The sequence below is a fragment of the Nomascus leucogenys genome, chromosome 8, assembly GCF_006542625.1.
Source record: "Nomascus leucogenys isolate Asia chromosome 8, Asia_NLE_v1, whole genome shotgun sequence".
Taxonomy (NCBI): Eukaryota; Metazoa; Chordata; class Mammalia; order Primates; family Hylobatidae; genus Nomascus; species Nomascus leucogenys.
This window is the reverse complement of record NC_044388.1, coordinates 88,483,743-88,502,517: the sequence shown is the minus strand read 5'-3', so window position 1 is coordinate 88,502,517 and position 18,775 is coordinate 88,483,743. Positions and strand designations below refer to the sequence as shown.

The 18,775-nt window shown below is 39.9% G+C and overlaps 1 protein-coding gene across 1 annotated transcript in view; it reads right to left on the bottom strand.

The window, feature by feature from the left end:
• The window catches only part of HSDL2 (hydroxysteroid dehydrogenase like 2), an 89,664-nt gene that overhangs the window by 20,837 nt on the left and 50,052 nt on the right, over nucleotides 1-18,775 (bottom strand). The window contains exons 7-8 of the mRNA XM_003264004.4: nucleotides 13,366-13,560; nucleotides 10,258-10,329 (exon numbers count right to left, since the gene is read on the bottom strand). Coding sequence (XP_003264052.1) covers nucleotides 10,258-10,329; nucleotides 13,366-13,560 — 267 coding nt within the window. The remainder of the gene's footprint in view (nucleotides 1-10,257; nucleotides 10,330-13,365; nucleotides 13,561-18,775) is intronic.

The window sequence follows — 18,775 nt, the reverse complement described above, 5'->3', positions numbered from 1 at the left end:
GGAATCAATCACACAGTATCTATTCTTATATGCCTGCCGATCCTTCAAAACTCTTTCAAAAAAAAATGCAAGGGAGGGAACACTTTCTAATTAATTATGTGAGGCCAGTATTACCATGACACCAAGCCAGACACAGACATACAAGAAAACTGACTAGTGTAGACAATATGCAAATGCATATACATGCATACATACATAAAATTAAGTCGAGAAGTGATGGGTTCTACTTTAAAAAGAGCAAGAACTGGGATAGAATGTAAGACTATTTTAGATAAGACAGTTTTTGAATAGACACTGAATTAAACAATATAAGGCTGAATATGTAAATACATACACACATACATATTTATTCTACAATTTGAAAACATAAATTTGGCCAATAGTTCGTCTTCACCAGTTAAATTTGAAAAAGGTATTCCCCATGCTTCAGTGACAATAACCTAATACTTTATAACCTTTGCAATGCTTATTTGAGCAATGCCACTTCCCAGATATTTTCCAAATGTACACCAGTGTAAGTGAATGAGACCCATTACTATTAATATAAGGTATCATTATTTAGAAGCCAATTTTAAAACTGATCTATGAATTCCAATATTTATCTTTTTTTTAATTGTTTTTTGACACAGGGGCTGAAGTGCAGTGGTACAGTCAAGGTTCACTGCAGCCTCAACTTCCAGAGCTCAAGCTTCCTGAGTAGCTGGGACCACAGGCATGTGCCACTACGCCCAGCTAATTTTTTGTATTTTTTGTAGAGACAGGGTTTCACCATGTTGGCCAGGCTGGTCTCGAACTCCTAGACTCAAGTGATCCACCTGCCTCAGCCACCCATGATTGGGATTATAGACATGAAATACGACACCCGGCCTCAAAAAGTTGTTTTTGAAGACATGGAAAACATTCACAATAATTAAGTAATGTTAAATTAAATGGGAGTCTATACAATTATCTGTTATAAAGCTTCTTTCTTAAAAAAATAAAAAACACAATATGAACCTACTGGTAAAATATTTCTGGGTATACATTTTAAATTATATGTGCCAAAAAAAAAGTGGTTGAAAGGAAATAAGCCAAAATATAAATGTACTTATAACTGGATTACAAGCAACTTTAACATTTTTCTTTGAGCTGTTCTATACTTTTTTTTTTTTTTTTTTTTGAGGCAGAGTCTTGCTCTGTCACCTAGGCTGGAGTGCAGTGGCGTGATATCAGCCCACTGCAACCTCCACCTCCCAGGTTCAAGCGATTCTTGTGCCTCAGCCTCCCAAATAGTTGGGATTACAGGCACATACCACTGCACCCGACTAATTTTGTATTTTTAGTAGAGACGAGGTTTTACCGTGTTGGCCAGGCTGGTCTCAAACTCCCAACCTCAGGTGATCTGCTCGCCTCAGCCTCCCAAAGTGCTGGGATTACGGGCGTGAGCCACTGCGCCTGGCCTGTTCTATACTTTTTTTATACTTCTGTATTAAACTTTTCTTTTTAAATTTTTAATGTTTTAATTGTTTTCTATTTGTAGAGATGGGGTCTCGCTATGTTGCCCAGGCTGGTCTTGAACTCGTGTCTTCAAGTGATCATACTGCCTCTGTCTCCAATAGTGTTATGATTACAGGTGTGAGCCCCTACACCCTGCCCGTACTAAGCTTTTCTATACAGAATAATTTAAAATGCCATCAAAATTGAGTAAAGTATATAACAAAATCGATTGGATGTAGCCAAAGCTATGTTAAGAGAATAAATGCACAAACTTTATTTCATTATTTTAAAAGAAATAACAATAAAGTATTAGCCCAACAAGTAAGAACAGGAACAAAAGCAACCTCAAAGAAAGCAGAAAGGAGAAAACAATAAAGCAAAAGTAAAAAAAGTAAGGAATCATATGGTTGCACAATTCTGGGAAGATGCTAAAAATCACTAGACACTTTCAAATGGTGAATTTTTTTTTTTTTTTTTGAAACAGAGTTTCACTCTGTCGCCCCGTCTCCAGTGACGTGATTTTGGCTCACTGCAACCTCCCAACTCCCGGGCAGCTGGGATTACAGACGTACACCACCACACCCGACTAATTTTTTGTATTTTTAGTAGACACAGGATTTTGCCATGTTGCCCAGGCTGGTCTTGAACACCTGCGCTCAGACAATCCGTCTGCCTCAGCCTCCCAAAGTGCTAGGATTACAGGCATGAGCCACCACGCCTGGCCTAAAATGATGACTTTTTTGGTGTATGTAAGTTATATCTCGAGTTGTTATTAAAAAGATAATGAATCAGAAAAGAGAAAAGTAATGAAGTAAATGAAGTAAAATTTAAAGTCTGGTGCTTTTGAGAAAAAAGTAAGATACCATAAAATCAGCAACTAATCAAGAAAAAAGAAAAATAATTTTTAAAACAGAGGAAAGAGGCTGGGCGTGGTGGCTCACGCCGGTAATCCTAGCACTTTGGGAGGCCGAGGTGGGTGGATCACCTGAGGTCAGGAGTTTGAGACCAGCCTGACCAACATTGGTGAAACCCCATCTCTACTAAAAATACAAAAATTAGCTGGGCATGGTGGCGTGCACCTGTAATCCTAGCTACTCAGGAGGCTGAGGCATGAGAATTGCTTGAACCTGGGAGGCAGGGGTTGCAGTGAGCCGAGATCATGCCACTGCACTCCAGCCTGGGCGACAGAGTGAGACTTTGTCTCAAAAGAAAAAAAAACAAAAAAACAGAGGAGAGAGATAAAACAGTTTGAAAACTTAAAAAAATTGTTTAAGTGAAATACTACATGTCAACTCTTAAATAGGTTTTGAAACTTCAAATGGATAATTTTGGTTTTTATTTTTTTAAAAGCCTATAATTGAATAAAATAAAAGTTTTGAAAGAAATAACTTCAGAAAAGACCCAAATGACTTAGTAGGTATTTCAAACCTTCAAAGAACAGAACATAGAGAGAGGCTGGGTGTGGTGGCTCATGCCTGTAATCCCAGCACTTTTGGGAGGCCGAGGTGGGTAGATCATGAAGTCAGGAGATCGAGACCATCCTGGCTAACACAGTGAAACCCTGTCTCTACTAAAAATAAAAAAATAAAAAATAAATTAGCCGAGTGTGGTGGCACAAGCCTGTAATCCCAGCTACTCAGGAGGCTGAGGCAAGAGACTCGCTTGAACCCAGGCGGCGAACATTGCAGTGAGCCAAGAAAATGCCACCGCACTCCAGCCTGGGCAACAGAGCGAAACTCCATCTCAATAAAAAAATAAAAAGTAAAAGAAAAAGAAAGAAAGAAAGAGAGAGAGAGAAAGAGCACAGAAAGAGAAAATTACCCATTCACCATATTTAAAATGTAACAAGTTTATTACACTAAAAATAGATACCAATCTAACTTCTCTGATTAAAAAAATGTCCATCTTATACAAATGTTAACACCTTACTTATGGTAAAATCTGAAAATTTTCTCATTAAAATTAAGAATAAAATAAGGATAGTTAAAATAGTTTTAATGAACCTCCTAGAAGTTCAAGTCAGTGTATTAAGATATATGCCAGAAATGATCTTTGAAAGACATTATTATATGCAGACAAGAAGTTTTACCAAATAGAAAATTCAAGATGATAATAACTACAGCAACCAGTAGTTATAGGGGGCTTCCTGCATCAAATGTGCAATATGATGTACTGTCACTCTTATTCCTCACAATAATTACACAAGGAAAGTAAGAGGTGACAAAACTGTTTCAGAGAGCTGAAGTGATATGCCCAAAATGATAGATATAAGTGGCGGGCACCAGATTTGAACCCAGATCTGTCTTACTCCAGAGTCTATGCTTTCAATGAGTACTCACTCTCTCTCAGAAACTATTAGATGTCTTTAAAAACAACAAAAAACTCATGACGGTGACCAGATACAGAACATACAAAAGTTAATTTTTCCCTTTTTATTTTTAACTTGCCTTGTTCCAGAAAGCATTTCAATTTGTTTAATAAAAACAAATGCAGTTCAAGATTAAATCCAGGCAATCTGACTCCAGAGCCTGCAATTTTATCCACTGAGTAATAAATATTTCCTCCAAATTTTCTTCTATGTTTAGCAATCTATTTTTTTATATAGCCAACATAAAAGCTGAACACAGTGCTGAGATGTGAAACTCACCAGAAGTTGACCAAGCAGAGGCTGCTAAAGCAAGGGCAGCAAACACGCAGGCTTCCTTCATGTTTCCAAAGGCAGGTCATGTGTTTCGTTTTAGCAGTTACACCAGAGAGAACTGAGTCTGTCACATAAATAACTGCTGGAACCCCTCCCTTCCTAGTGGGTAGCTACTTCAGGTGATTTGTATATTAGTCAAGATATATCATCTACATATGAGGTGCCAAGGAGATTGCAGCAAAAACTTTAGTTTATCCCTGAAAGACATTTGCCAAGAGATAAATTGTGTAATTTATCACCTGGATTATTGAGACGTAAACATGATGAGTTTGCACAAGAGAAAAAAAAACTTCAGGAGACAAAAAAAAAACCTGTGATTTTAAAGGTGCAGCCATCAGACTACAAATATGTAAGCCAGAATGGGAAAGAAATATTTATAGAATTCCAGTACACAAAAGAAGGTGACATATGGCTGGTAGTCCCTGACACAGGCTCTCCTAACTTCACACTGAATAAATATAAAAATGCACACACACACAAAAGGGGAAATACTGAATATCGCCTAGACTGATTTTATTGTCTGAATCTAGGAAGAGAGGTTCAGCAGCTCTAAGGTACACGGAGTCAGCCTCAGAAAGACAGGTCTCCTGTGCTTTCCCTCACGAAAGATCTCAAAGAAAGAATACCTCTGCCCACCCAAACAAAGAAGAGAGGCTCGCGCTGGATCAGACTCTGGGCTTGTACCAACTAAGATCAGGAGCTGTCTCTCTGTTTTACACACGCTACTTTTCAAGACACACTCAATGTGATTCCTCATCCTCATCTTTCAAATGCAGTTCCAAAGCTTGTAGCTCCCAAATAAGATAAGCAGACAGTAGGGGAGTCCTGCAGTGGAGCATCATGGGAAGTACATGCCCCAAGGCATGGCTGACAAGGATGGGGAGGGGAAGAACCTTGGCAGCAGGGCATTCCAGGAGAGAGTAGTTTTTGTGTTTTTGTTGTGTTTCATGTTGTTTTTGAGATAGGGTCTCCCTCTGTCACCCAGCCTGGAGTGCAATGGCACAATCACAGCTTGCTGCAACCTTGAACTCCTGGGCTCAAGTGATCCTCCCGCCTCAGCCTCCCAAGTACCTGAGACCACAGGTACATACCACCACACCTGGCTATTGTTAAAAATTTTTTGTAGAAATGGGATCTTGCTATTGCTACATTGCCCAGGCTCATCTCGAACTCCTGGCCTCGGGCGATCCTCCCACCACAGCCTCCCAAAGTGCTGGGATTACAGGCATTAGCCACTGAGCCAGGCCTGGAGAGTAGTTTCAAATAGAGGAAGTAAAGGAAGGTCACATGTCAGCCTTGCACACTGGCCTGAGCTATTTGCCCAACAGGTGCTACATCTGAAACTACAGCTCAGAAAAAGGAATTCCTCCATATAGACAGGGAGTGGAGCCAAAAGCAACCTACACATTCCTGCCTTTGACTACACTAGCTCTAGAGATATCTCCTAATATGAGGAAGAATTAACAGAAAAAAAAAAAAACTTGATGCCTATGAAAAAAATAGTGTGCCACAGGCAATGGAGGCTATTCTGAAGAGCAAATATCTAAAACCAATTTACCATGAAACCTACAAGAATTCTTCCACACGAAAACTGTATCATGATGTGTCAATACAGATTCATCAATTGTAACAAATGTACCACTCTGGTAGAGGATGCTGCTAAGGAAGGAAGTAATGCATGTGTGGGATATATGATATTTCTGTACCTTCTCAGTTTTGCTGTGAATCTAAAACTTTATGCTATTAAAAAAAAATAAAAGCTTTGGCCAGGCACAGTGGCTCATGCCTGTAATCCCAACACTTTGGAAGGCCGAGATGGGCGGATCACCTGAGATCAGAAGTTTGAGACCAGCCTGGCTAATGTGGTGAAACCCCATCTCTACTAAAAATACAAAATTAGCCGGGCATGGTGGCACACCCATGTAATCCCAGCTACTAGGGAGGCTGAGGAAGGAGAAGTGCTTTCACCTGGGAGGTGAAGGTTGCAGTGAGCCAAGATCATGCCACTGCATGATCTTGTCTCAAAAAAATAAATAAAGCCTTAAAAAAAAAAACTATATGAAACAGGGACAGAAAGTTATATATAACTGGCTGAGATGAAAAGACAATAGGATAAAATGAAACAAGGAAGTGAGCACCATAGCAAATTAACCATTTGAGACAATATGGAACAGAAACTAAGCTATAGAACATCTTATCAGACTGTCCTTTTTAATACTGAGGAAAAACTTAAAAAGGTCTCCAGAATACAGAAGAAAAAGCCAGAACCAGTGAGAAATGGTGCTAACTACAGGGAAAGGGAAAGGGGAGCCAAGGTAAGAATAAGTGTTTCTGAGAATCCAGAACAACTGGAACAGAAGCAATTAAAACTGTAACTGAAAGCCGGGCGCGGTGGCTCACGCTTGTAATCCCAGCACTTTGGGAGGCCGAGGCGGGCGGATCACGAGGTCAGGAGATCGAGACCACGATGAAACCCCGTCTCTACTAAAAAATACAAAAAATTAGCCAGGCATGGTGGTGGGCGCCTGTAGTCCCAGCTACTCGGAGAGGCTGAGACAGGAGAATGGCGTGAACCCAGGAGGCGGAGCTTGCAGTGAGCTGAGATTGCGCCACTGCACTCCAGCCTGGGCGACAGAGCGAGACTCCGTCTCAAAAAAAAAAAAAAAAAACTGTAACTGAAGGAAAATAGGCCCGGCGCCATAGCTCATGCCTGTAATCCCAGCACTTTGGGAGGCTGAGGCAGGATGATTGTTTGAGGCCAGGAGTTTGAGACCAGCCTGGGCAATATAACAAGACCCCCTCTTTACAAAAAATTTAAAAATTAGCTGGACATGGTGGCATGCACCTCTAGTCCCAGCTGTTGGGGAGGCTGAGGTGAGAGGATTGTTTGAGTCCAGGACTTTGAGGGCTGCAGTGGGCTATGATCGAGCCACTGCACTCCAGCCTGGGCGACAGGGTGAGACCCAGTCTCTAAACCAAATAAAAAATAAAAATAAAAGTAAGCTAGAAGTCGAACAAAAAGACTGAGTGGGCTCCCTGTGTTCCAGTGGAGAGTAGGGGTGGGGGGAATCAATGAAGAAATAATGGTATTGCATTTTTGTTTGTTTGTTTTTTGAGACAGGGTCTCACTCTCTCACCCAGGCTGGAGTTCAATGGCTTGATCATAGCTCATTGCAACCTCAAACTCCTGAACTCAAGTGATCCTCCCACTTCAGCCTCCCAAGTAGCTGGGACTACAGGCATGCACCATCACACCCAGCTAATTTTTGTACTTTTTGTAGAGACAAGGTTTTGCCATGTTGCCCAGACTAGTCTTGAACTCCTGGGCTCAAGCGATCCTCCCACCTCAGCCTCCCAAAGTGCTGGGACTACAGGCGTGAGCCACTATGCCTGGTTGATATTGCTTTTAAGATGAGAAGAAAAAAAAAACCCCACCAATTTAAAACTATGTTCATTGTCTACAATAATTACATATATAAGAGCTAACATACACAGGACAAATACTGGAAAAGGTATAATGAAATGGTAACAGGGGTTATTATAAGTTGTTGGTGCAATACAAAGGTGAACCTCTCCCCCTTTGGAAACAAGGGATACACATGGTTCTCAAAGAGCTGAACTATGAGAGGACATAAGAAATAAACTGAAAGAGGTAAGTTATAGCCCAGGCTACTATCTATATGACTATATTAATATATCTACAGAAAAGGTCAAGTAAAATTGCTGTTGACTGAACCACACAGAATCAAAAAAAGAGAGCTACAGAAGTAAATGCTCCTGCAGCATTAGGTGAGGGAAGTTAGCCAAAGGAATTTGAATCTTCTAACCTTAAGGGTGAGAGCATTGCTTATGTGGAGATGGCTCTAGGCAAAGTTCTCCCTATCAAAGCCTGATGCCAGTAAACACTGATTTTACACTTTACCTATCTAACCCCCTTGTTCTGATTCCATGGTCATTAAATGACTGTCTGACTACGATTCTACGATTCTGTTTCATGCATAATTACATCCAAAGGAAGAGAATGTGCTGATCAAGCACCTACATGTTTAACCTATGAGATGGCAACTCCTTCTTATAAATTAATAAACTGGATTATCAGGGGAAAGAATGTGCTAATTTATGTATTTATTTGAGACAGGGTCTTGCTCTGTTGCCCAGGCCGGAGTGCTGTAGCTCAATCATAGCTCGCTGCAGCCTCAAACTCTTGAGTTCAAGGGATCCTCCTGCTTCAGTCTCCTGAGTAGCTGAGACTACAGGCATGTGCCACCATGGCCAGCTAATTTTTTTTTATTTTTTTGTAGAGACGGGGTCTCACCATGTTGCCCAGACTAAGAATATGCTAAAATTTAAAAGACTAAGTATTCAAGTGTTAGGAAAGCCATTTAAGTTTACTGGTTAAAGACATGGGCTTTGGAATCAGAGAAACACGAGTTTAAATCTTGGTTCTGCCACCTGCTGGCTATGCAATTGCAGCTGTAAAATGAGGGTAGTATCTGTCTTGGGGATTAATGGTATTAAACAGGACAATGCATGCAAAGTACTTAGCACAGTGTTTGGCACATAGTAGGTGCCCAGTAAATATTGTTGAATAAACAGAATGAATATACATGATCAATAAGTGGTTCTTATTATTTAAAATTTGGAGTTTAAATGATCTCAGTTCATGCATGCCTTCTTCTAAAAGACAGATCCAACCTTAGGGCGCTGGGCAAAAATCAGAGTTTGGGACTTAACTAACTTGAAGACCAGACTCTTCTAGACTTTGATAAGCTCTCTAGGTATTTTCCACCATTCTGTAAGAGGCCTTTTGAGAAAAAGACTGACAGTCTTGTTTTTCCTGGTTTTAATACTCTGGGTAGTAGGATTATGAGTAACTATTTTCCTTTCTATTGTTTTAAATTGTCTATAATACAAAAAAGTCCTTTTAATTACCTAAGTAATTTTTTTAAATTACCACAAAAATTTGGAAAAAGAAAAGATAAATAATAAAGAATAAATAAAAGAAAGCTGGAAATAAGGTTTGGCACTAAAATGCATTGCAGTAAAGTGCCACAGATTTGCTAAAGGTATCAAGGAAATTCATCCCTACATTTTCTATCAGCCTTCTAAAAAAAAATCGATGACAGTCACAGCATCTATAAGATAAAAATAAGGTAAAGGCCCAGAAGAAGCACAGCCATTCTTATTAGTAAACCATGAGAGAAATTCTTCTCACAGGTATTCATTAGTTTCTTCAAGTAAGCCACTGGCAAAATGTCAGAACACAAAGTCTAAAATGTAAACTCTGGACCAATTCAAGGGCACTATTGTTTATGAATTACAGAAACAAAACAAAGTAAAACCCAAACCTCCTTTGAAGTTGATTTCTTCCATAAAATAGTCACATAACACAAACTGTGGAAATGGTGTTAGATGTATTTGATATATGACACACTTTTCCTCAAAATAACATATCAACATGAAATATCTAAAGACAGTACAAAAGAAAATAAATAAAACCTAAAAAAAAGTTTTTTCAGACTTTTTTTTAACCAAACGCAAAGAATATATTAATAACTTCTTTTTTTTTTTTTTTTTTTTGAGACAGGGTCTTGCTCTGTCACCCAGGCTAGAGTGCAGTGGCACGATTATGGCTCACTGAAGCTTCAACTTCCTGGGATCAGGTGATCCTCCCACCTCAGCCTCCTGAGTAGCTGGGACTACAGTCTCGTGCCACCATGCCCAACTTATTTTTTTTGTATTTTTTTTTTTTGTAGAGACGGGGTTTTGCCAGGTTGCCCAAGCTCGTTGCAAACTCCTGGATTCAAGTGATCCATTCGCCTCAGCCTCCCAAAGTGCTGGGATTACAGGTATGAGCCACTGTGCCCAGCCTTATTAAAACTTCTTACTGGTAGATGAACAAAACAACCTTCTTTACTAGAATTAACTGAGATCTCACATTACTTGTTTAGTTTAAATTACAAAATAGTTTAAAAACAGAAGGCAGAAATGTCACTGTTACAGGATCAATTCCATATTTTGGAAGAAATACATAAGTTAGGATTTATATTTTCTAACATAAAATATAGTCTAGATCTTACCAGTTGATTCCATTTTCTTGCTAACTGCCTCTGGGTGTTCATCTAAGAAGAAATCTGGTTGCAAAGGATGACCTGAAAAATTGACTCCAAACCATTAGGTTAATGTAACTACAACATAGTAAGATTTTAACATCTGTTTAATAAACGTATCTGTTTTATTAAAAATCATTCTGGTGCAACAGAAAAGGCCTCTATGAGAACTGTCGAATGACCTGATCTTCATTAACTTAATTTTCTCATAATTCAGTTATCTTTCTCTCCTCTGATAAATTTTATCTTCAAGATTTAATCCCCAAAAGATCACCTGTTCTGTAAAGCCTTTACCTGCTCTCCCAGGAACCTTTGCCCTTCTCATCCTACACTGCTCTTCTGGCCCACATTCTTCCAAAGTTCTCAGGACTCATTTCTTACCTGCCCTCCTAAGAGCAGAGGGCCCCTTCTCAAGTTAGCATTAGCACACTTGGGTCTCTTCTCTCTCTCCCTCTTCCTCTCACTCCATCATCATGAAAACTAAGCTATCCTATTCCATCCTATTCCACTGGGTTATTATTATTATTATTATTATTATTATTACTGACACAGGGTCTCACTGTCACCCAGGCTGGAGTGCAGTGGCGCGATCTTGGCTCACTGCAACCTCCACCTCCTGGGCTCAAGTGATCCTCCTCCCTCAGCCTCCCAAGTAACTGGGACCACAGGTGCAAGCCACCATATCCAGCTAATTTTTATTTATTTATTTGTTTTTTGAGATGGAGTCTCGCTCTGTCGCCCAGGCTTGAGTGCAGTGGCACGATCTTGGCTCATTGCACCCTCCACCTCCCAGGTACAAGCAATCCTCCTGCCTCAGCCTCCCAAGTAGCTGGGATTACAGGTGCCCATCACTATGCCTGGCTAATTTTCATATTTTTAGTAGAGATAGAGTTTCATCATATTGGTCAGGCTGGTCTCGAACTCCTGACCTCAGGATATCCACCCACCTCGTCCTCCCAATGTGCTGGGATTACGGGCGTGAGCCACCCCACTTGACCACTCATTTTTATTTTTTGTAGAGATGGGGTTTTGCCATGTTGCCCAGTATAGTCTTGAACTCCTTGGCTCAAGCGATCCGCCGGCCTTGGCCTCCCAAAGTGCTGGGATTACAGGTGTGAGCCACCGCACACAGCCTCCACTAGGTCTTATTTTCAGCTAATGGTTGTGGTTAGCAAATAGGTTAACTGTTTTAATTACACTGATAACTCCAAGACATGTGCACACTAGAAGATTTAAAGGCCACAAAGCCTTCAAAACTGTAGTACAGTGAGATGTTAACAATCTCAATTGTTCTCTTTTTCTTTTCTCTTTTTTTTTTGAGATGGGGTCTTGCTGTTTTGCCCAGGCTGGTCTCAAACTTCTGGGCTCAAATGAGCCTCCTGCCTCAAGTCTCCTGTCTCTCTTTCTCTCTTTTTCAGAAGTTTAAGCAAACTTCTGGAGGGCAGGAATGAATTCATCTTTGTTATATCCTAATATCATAGTATCTGGTCATATTAAGTTCTCAATACTTAATAGGATTTTTAATTTAAATAAAATTTTAAAACTTGTGCACAATTATACTGTGTCTTTAAAACCTAAAGTAATAATTATATTCCTGGGTACCAGGGCCCAGAAGACCTGAATCTGGTCAGGTTCTGCCACCTATTAGCCATCTACTCTTAGGCAAAGGCTTAATCTCTCTGAGCCTGTTTTTCCACTTGTAAATATTAACTACTAAATATTCTGAGTGTACTATATGCTGGGCACTGTGCCAAACACATTATACATTATCACATTTAGTCTTTACAAAAATCTTGTATGAAATGTATCATTCTTTTAAGTTTACCAATATGGAAATTGAGGCTGAGACAGACAAACTGGGTGACATGCTCAAAGCTGCATAGCAGTGAGCAGCAGAGCTGCAATATGAAGCTGGGTTGTCTTCTCCCAAATTCCGTGTTCTTAATCACTAAGCATTACTTCCCTTACAGAATTGTTATGCAGGCTAAATAGATAATGCATATAAGAGTACTTTGTAAAACTATAATCCGCTATTTAGTTTGAACTGCAGAGGTGAGCAGGGATGATACAAATATAAACATGGTTTGTGTCATTTAGAAGCTCAGTTTAATGAATAATATTTAAAATATACCTTAGCACAAATAAATATAACCCCTATGTATGGCTATATTAGAATACATCATATTCTATATGGTAAAAATCCATTATTATCATTATCATCCCCAATTTCAGAGAGGGAGAGTTATTTAACAAGAGGGCTTTCTAGAAGCTTCTCAGATCACTTTACTGTCCATCAGACAGAGCCTGCCCACTCATCTACACCATCTGTCATTAAGCTACTCTAAAAGACCGCACTTAAGAGACAAATATTTAGAGATTCCACAATCACAAATTATTTTAAACAAAAAAATTCATTACTGGGCCAGGTGCAGTGGCTCACACCTGTAATCCTAACACTTTAGGAGGCCAAGGCAGGCAGATCACTTGAGCTCAGGAGTTCAAGACCAGCCTGGGCAACATGGTGAAACCCCACATCTACAAATACAAAAATTAACCAGGTGTGGTGGCACACGCCTATAGTCCCAGCTACTCCAGAGGCTGAGGTGGAAGGATCACTTGAGCCCGGGAGGTGGAGGTTGCAGTGAGCTGAGACTGCGCCACTACACTCCAACCTGGGTGACAGAGTGAGACCCTTTCTCAAATAAATAAATAAATACATAACCCACTACTGTACCATCTGTTACCACATATTCTTGAACAAAATCTTTACTCTGTGATTTTAAGACCAATTTTAAAAAATAATTTTCATTTCTTATTTCGAGATTTAGAAGTGGCTAGTAACTGATCTGACTTTCTGTGCTTATATATCACTTCAAAAGCCCTCAACTCACCTCTATTTTTCATTCATCTTTTTTTTTAAGTTGTGTTTGTATGGGTTTTTTTCCTTCATTGGGAAGACAGCTTTTAAACGAACACATTCATTTTACAATCACACAAACACACACAAAAGACAGATGTGTTCATTGCAGAAAATATGGAAAAACATATTGCTACTTTTAAAAACTATAAAAGCATTACCTGGTTTAATTGCATAAATGTCAAAATTTTCTATTCCTTCTTCTTTTAAGATATTTTCATCAATGACAAAGTTGCCAGTAAAACTTTTTGGCTTTTGGAAAATGGAATATGCTGCATCTGCAATGATATCAACTTTTCTGCACTGGCTTTCGATACCAGGTCCTCCCAGCATATCCATAGCAGCAGTGTGTATGGCTGTAGAGAAAACACACACACACATACACTCGTAACTCCAAATCAAATAATACAACTATGGAAGTAACAAGTGAGCACCACCCTTCACAATTATCAAGGCTAATCCTTTCATTTCTTAGATGATGAAAACAAGGTCCAGATTGCTTAAGGGATTTACCAAATTTTTTTTGTTGTTTTTTGTTTTTATTTTTGTTTTTGAGACAGTCTTGCACTGTCGCCCAGGCTGGGGTGCAATGGTGTGATCTCCGCTCACAGCAACCTCCGCCTCCTGGGTTCAAGTGATTGAACCCAGCCTTCTGAGTAGCTGGGATCACAGGCATGGGACACCATAGCTGGCAATTTTTTTGTATTTTTAGTAGAAACGGGGTTTCACCATGTTGGCCAGGCTGGTCTCGAACTCCTGACCTCGTGATCTATCCGCCTCGGCCTCCCAAAGTGCTGGGATTACAGGTGTGAGCCACCGCGCCTGGCCCCAGGATTTACCAAATGTTCTACAGAAAGAACTGGGTGGAAAACACACGTTCCTTACTCTGTGCAACACTGCCTTATACTACAGACCAAACCATAAGACTCAAAGTAAAATTCAATGAACTTTCTCATTTAGAATGCTCAAGTATTTGCATGCCTGTTTAAGGAATAACTTAAGAGACCCCTAATAGCTTCCAATTGATTCTCTTGATAACAGCTAAGAGGTTACTGCCTGAAAACAGACAGTATCAACAGTCTTAATGCCAAAGATTTCCTTTCACATAAACATATGGAGTGCATGTGAGGCTTAAAACATCAGCATTGCCTGTGATGACTCCTCTGGGAAGAGAGCTTGTTTCGCCTCTTTAACACCTGTCAGCCACCACCAAACACATGCACACATTCTTGTGGTATCCACTGAACCAACGATACCACTGATTATAAAGTGCACCATTACTTTAGGGACCACTAAGGAAACAAAAAAGCTGCCAATTAAATTATGATATATCACCCATTGTAAGATACAGACTGGTATCTGAGATGTACAAATATAAAACATGGGCATCTCAGAATCAATGAAAGTGGTATAAACTCTTTCACCTAGTCACTGAATAGGTTCCTTGAAAAACACTCAATAAATATTGGTTGGATTTCTGGGGGTCCTTTTTAAATTCACACAACACTGTTTTGTAGAAAATATTAGAAAATAGCCAGGTAAGGTGGCTCACGCCTGTAATCCCAGCACTGTGGGAGGCCGAGGTGGGTGGATCATTTGAGGTCAGGAGTTCGGGACAAGCCTGGTCAACATGGTGAAACCCCATCTCTACTAAAAATACAAAAATTAGCCAGGCATGGTGGCGAGCGCCTGCAGTCCCAGCTACTTGGGAGGCAGAGGTAGGAGAATTGCTTGAACCTGGGAGGCAGAGGTTGCAATGAGCTGAGATTACTCCACTGTACTCCAGCCTGGGTGAGAGAGTGAGACTCTGTCTCAAAAAAAAGAAAAGAGGAAATAAAGAGAAGTAAAAGGAAAAAATTGCTTAATTAATTATAATTTCCCTATCCAGGGATAACTGCTGTTAATGTTTACATAAAATTTTTACCATGTTAGGTGTACTTTTAAAATTATGTTTCTTATATGAAATAACTTTAAACTCTACAATTAACAGTACATTATTAATTATACATTGTCAACAGTAACATCTCAATTTTCTTACATATATCCTAGTTTACATCAAACAAGAAAAGTCTTTATTTATTTATTTATTTTCCAACATAATTAATAGGCTCACAGAAAGTCAGCTTATTTAAACGTACTTAGGTTTGCGAGTTTCTAGTACTTTAGATAAAACTTATTTCCATATATTGTTAAAATACAATTTTAAATTATTACATACTAGGATAAATTACATATTTTGGTCTATAAGATGAAATGTCTGTAGCTTTTAATAGCCATTGGCCCTTTTTCATTCATTTAACAAATAGTTATTAAGCACTTACTATACATGAGTCAGGCGCTATTCTAGATATTAAGGACACAGATGTTGACAAAACAGATATAAGGCATCTACCTTCATGGAACTTACATCCCTATTTTTTTAATGTTCAATTAATTTAGGGAATTTCTTGAAAGCATTGAGTTAGAAGACACTTTTCTACTTCATAACTAAAAATCATTTACTAGGAATAATTTTTTTTTTTTTTTTTTTTTTTTTTTTTTTGAGATAGGGTCTCACACTGTCACGCAGGCCAAAGGCAATGGTCAGATCATGGCTCTCTGCAGCCTTGATCTCCTGGGCTCTCAAACGATCCTCCTACCTCACCCTCCCACCACATCCAGCTTTTTTTTTTTTTTGGTAGAAATGGGGTCTTGCTATGTTTCCCAGGCTGGTCTCCAACTCGTGGGCTCAAGCCATCCTCCTGCCTCGGCCTCCCAAAGTGCTGGGATTACAGGTGTGAGCCACCGTGTCCAGCCCTAGAAATAATTTTTTCCTGAACCAACAGATAAAGAGCAAGAGCTCTGGTCTCACCCTTGAACTGATCCTTTATTAATAATAAAAAAAAAAAAAATAGCAGCTGGATGTGGTGGCTAGAGCCTATAATCCCAGATATTCTGGAGGCTGAGGCAGGAAGATCGCTTGAGCCTAGGAGTTTGAGGCTGCAGTGAGCTATGACTGTGCCACTGCATTCCAGCCTGGGTGACACAGTGAGACCCCATTTGTTTGTCAAAAAAACACAAAAATTAAAAATGAATAAAATAAAATAAAAAATAGCACCTACCATTCATTAAGTGTACCCTGTGCCAGGCATGCTTTTACTTACTTTACATACATTATCTTACTTAATTCTTAGAACCCTGAGGTAGGTCCTGTTGTTATTCCCATTTTATAGACAGGAGCACTCAAGCACAGAGAAGTTAAGTAACTTGCCCAAGGTCACAGAAGCTAAAATTCAAACACCCAGAAGCCTGACTTCAGAGCCAGGCTCTCATCCATAATGCAACTAAATGGTTAACCTTGTTAGCCAAAGTTCTTGGAGTTCAGTTATCGTCTCACTCCCAAAAACTGCAGAACTTTTCTGTACATAATTGAGTATAATCTATTTTGAGACTATATGCATACATGCACACTTCTAGTCTCCATGTAAACTACATGAATTGTACAAGAATCCTTAAAAACTCTAAATTAGAAGTCTAATAAAAATATGTCATGTATAAGTATATACATGCTGTGTGTGTGTGTATCTATAGAATAAGAAATATTCCTCCAACTTATCATTACTTTAACAATCTTTCTAGGAAAGATACAAAGAAGGTACAACTAGGCACTCAAAAATCAAGAAGTGGGCCATTGAGTATTTCTCAACACAGATTTTGCAATGCCAACAAGCTAACCCAATAGGTTAGAAAAAACTGGTAACAATAAAAGCAGGTTAACAGGATCAAATCAAATGAAATTCACTGATGATTTCTGGGAAAGAAAATAAGCAAGATTTATGATGAAAGCAGGTAAGCCATGGATCACAAGAGTCACAACATCGACCCGAAAACTTGTCTTATTAAGAAATAACTGAAGAGACATCTAATAGCTTCCAATTGATTCTCCTGATAACAGCTAAGAGATTACTGCCTGAAAACAGACAGTACGAACAGTCTTAAGACCAATCAAAGATTTCCTTTCACATAAACATATGGAGTGCATATGAGGCTTAAAATATCAGCATTGCCTGTGATGACTCCTTCTCTGGGAAGAGAGCTTGTTTCCCCTCTTTGACACCTGTCAGCCACCACCAAACATATCCACACACTCGTGTGTGTATCCACTGAACCAATGATACCACCGATTATACAGCGCACCATTACCTTAGGGACCACTAAAGAAAGAAAAAAGCTGCCAATTAAACTATGATATATCATCCATTGTAAGATACAGACTGAGATCAGAGATGTACAAATATAAAGCATGGGCATGTCGGAATCAAAGAAAATGGTATAGGCCGGGCGCGGTGGCTCACGCTTGTAATCCCAGCACTTTGGGAGGCTGAGGCGGGCGGATCACGAGGTCAGGAGATGGAGACCACAGTGAAACCCCGTCTCTACTAAAAATACAAAAAATTAGCCGGGCGTGGTGGCGGGCGCCTGTAGTCCCAGCTACTCGGAGAGGCTGAGGCAGGAGAATGGCGCGAACCTGGGAGGCGGAGCTTGCAGTGAGCCGGGACTGCGCCACTGCACTCCAGCCTGGGGGACAGAGCGAGACTCCGTCTCAAAAAAAAAAAAAAAAGAAAATGGTATAAACTGTTTAACCTAGTTAGTGAACAGGTTTTGATTTCTAGCACCAGACAGGAAGGAGGTGAGCGGCCACCTTGTCACCTCACCCTCCCTGGTTAGCTGAGTTCCCAAATCTATTTGTAATATAGTCCAGGTGATAGAAGTTTGCAGCTGCTCTGTGATACTTCTGCTGCCTTCCTCTCTGCAGCCATTACCAAATCAGTAGCTGCCATTCCCAGACTCCCCACCCCAAGCCCAAATCAAATCCACCCAAAAGTGGACTTTCCTGCTTCTACCACACTTGCCCAGACCAGTCATGAGGTAAGAGTAGGCATTGTGAATAGCAGCCATCATCTCGCTCTCCTTCCCCACCCTCCATTTCAGCAGGAACCATGAAACAGGTCTTATAAAAAGAAAAAAAATTACAATTCTGGAGGTGACCTAGTTGGAAGCCTGAAATTCCATGTTATGAAACAACTAGAGGCCGGCCCTCTGATCCTTTCTCTGGATGTGCTGAATTCAGCAGGGTGGAAGTGCTAAAACCAGGAGGAGTAATGAAGTCAGTGTTGAGAAAAATACACAGCTGAGAAGCCAAGTGGCAGACCGGGACACTGCTCTGATTGAGGATAATATATGTTACACTGTACCCACTCCGTTAAGCACAATAAATCTCCTTTTTCTTGAAAGGCAATAATGTTGGGAGATTACTTCTGGTTCCAGCTGACATAGAGAGTGTCACTCTACGCTGTCGTCTAAGATGAGGAGATGCGTGTTTTCTTTTAAATAGAGGCCTCTCAAACAGCCAAGAGCCTGAACACCCTCTCAAATCCATTTTCACTCCTCCATTTTCATTGCCTCACTCATGAATAATGTAATATTCTAGCTAGCTTTCCTGCCTCTTCTCTCTACAATCTTACAAGCCATCCCATATTCAGATGCCAGATTAAACTTCCTAAACTTCATCAGCAACCATATTACTTCACT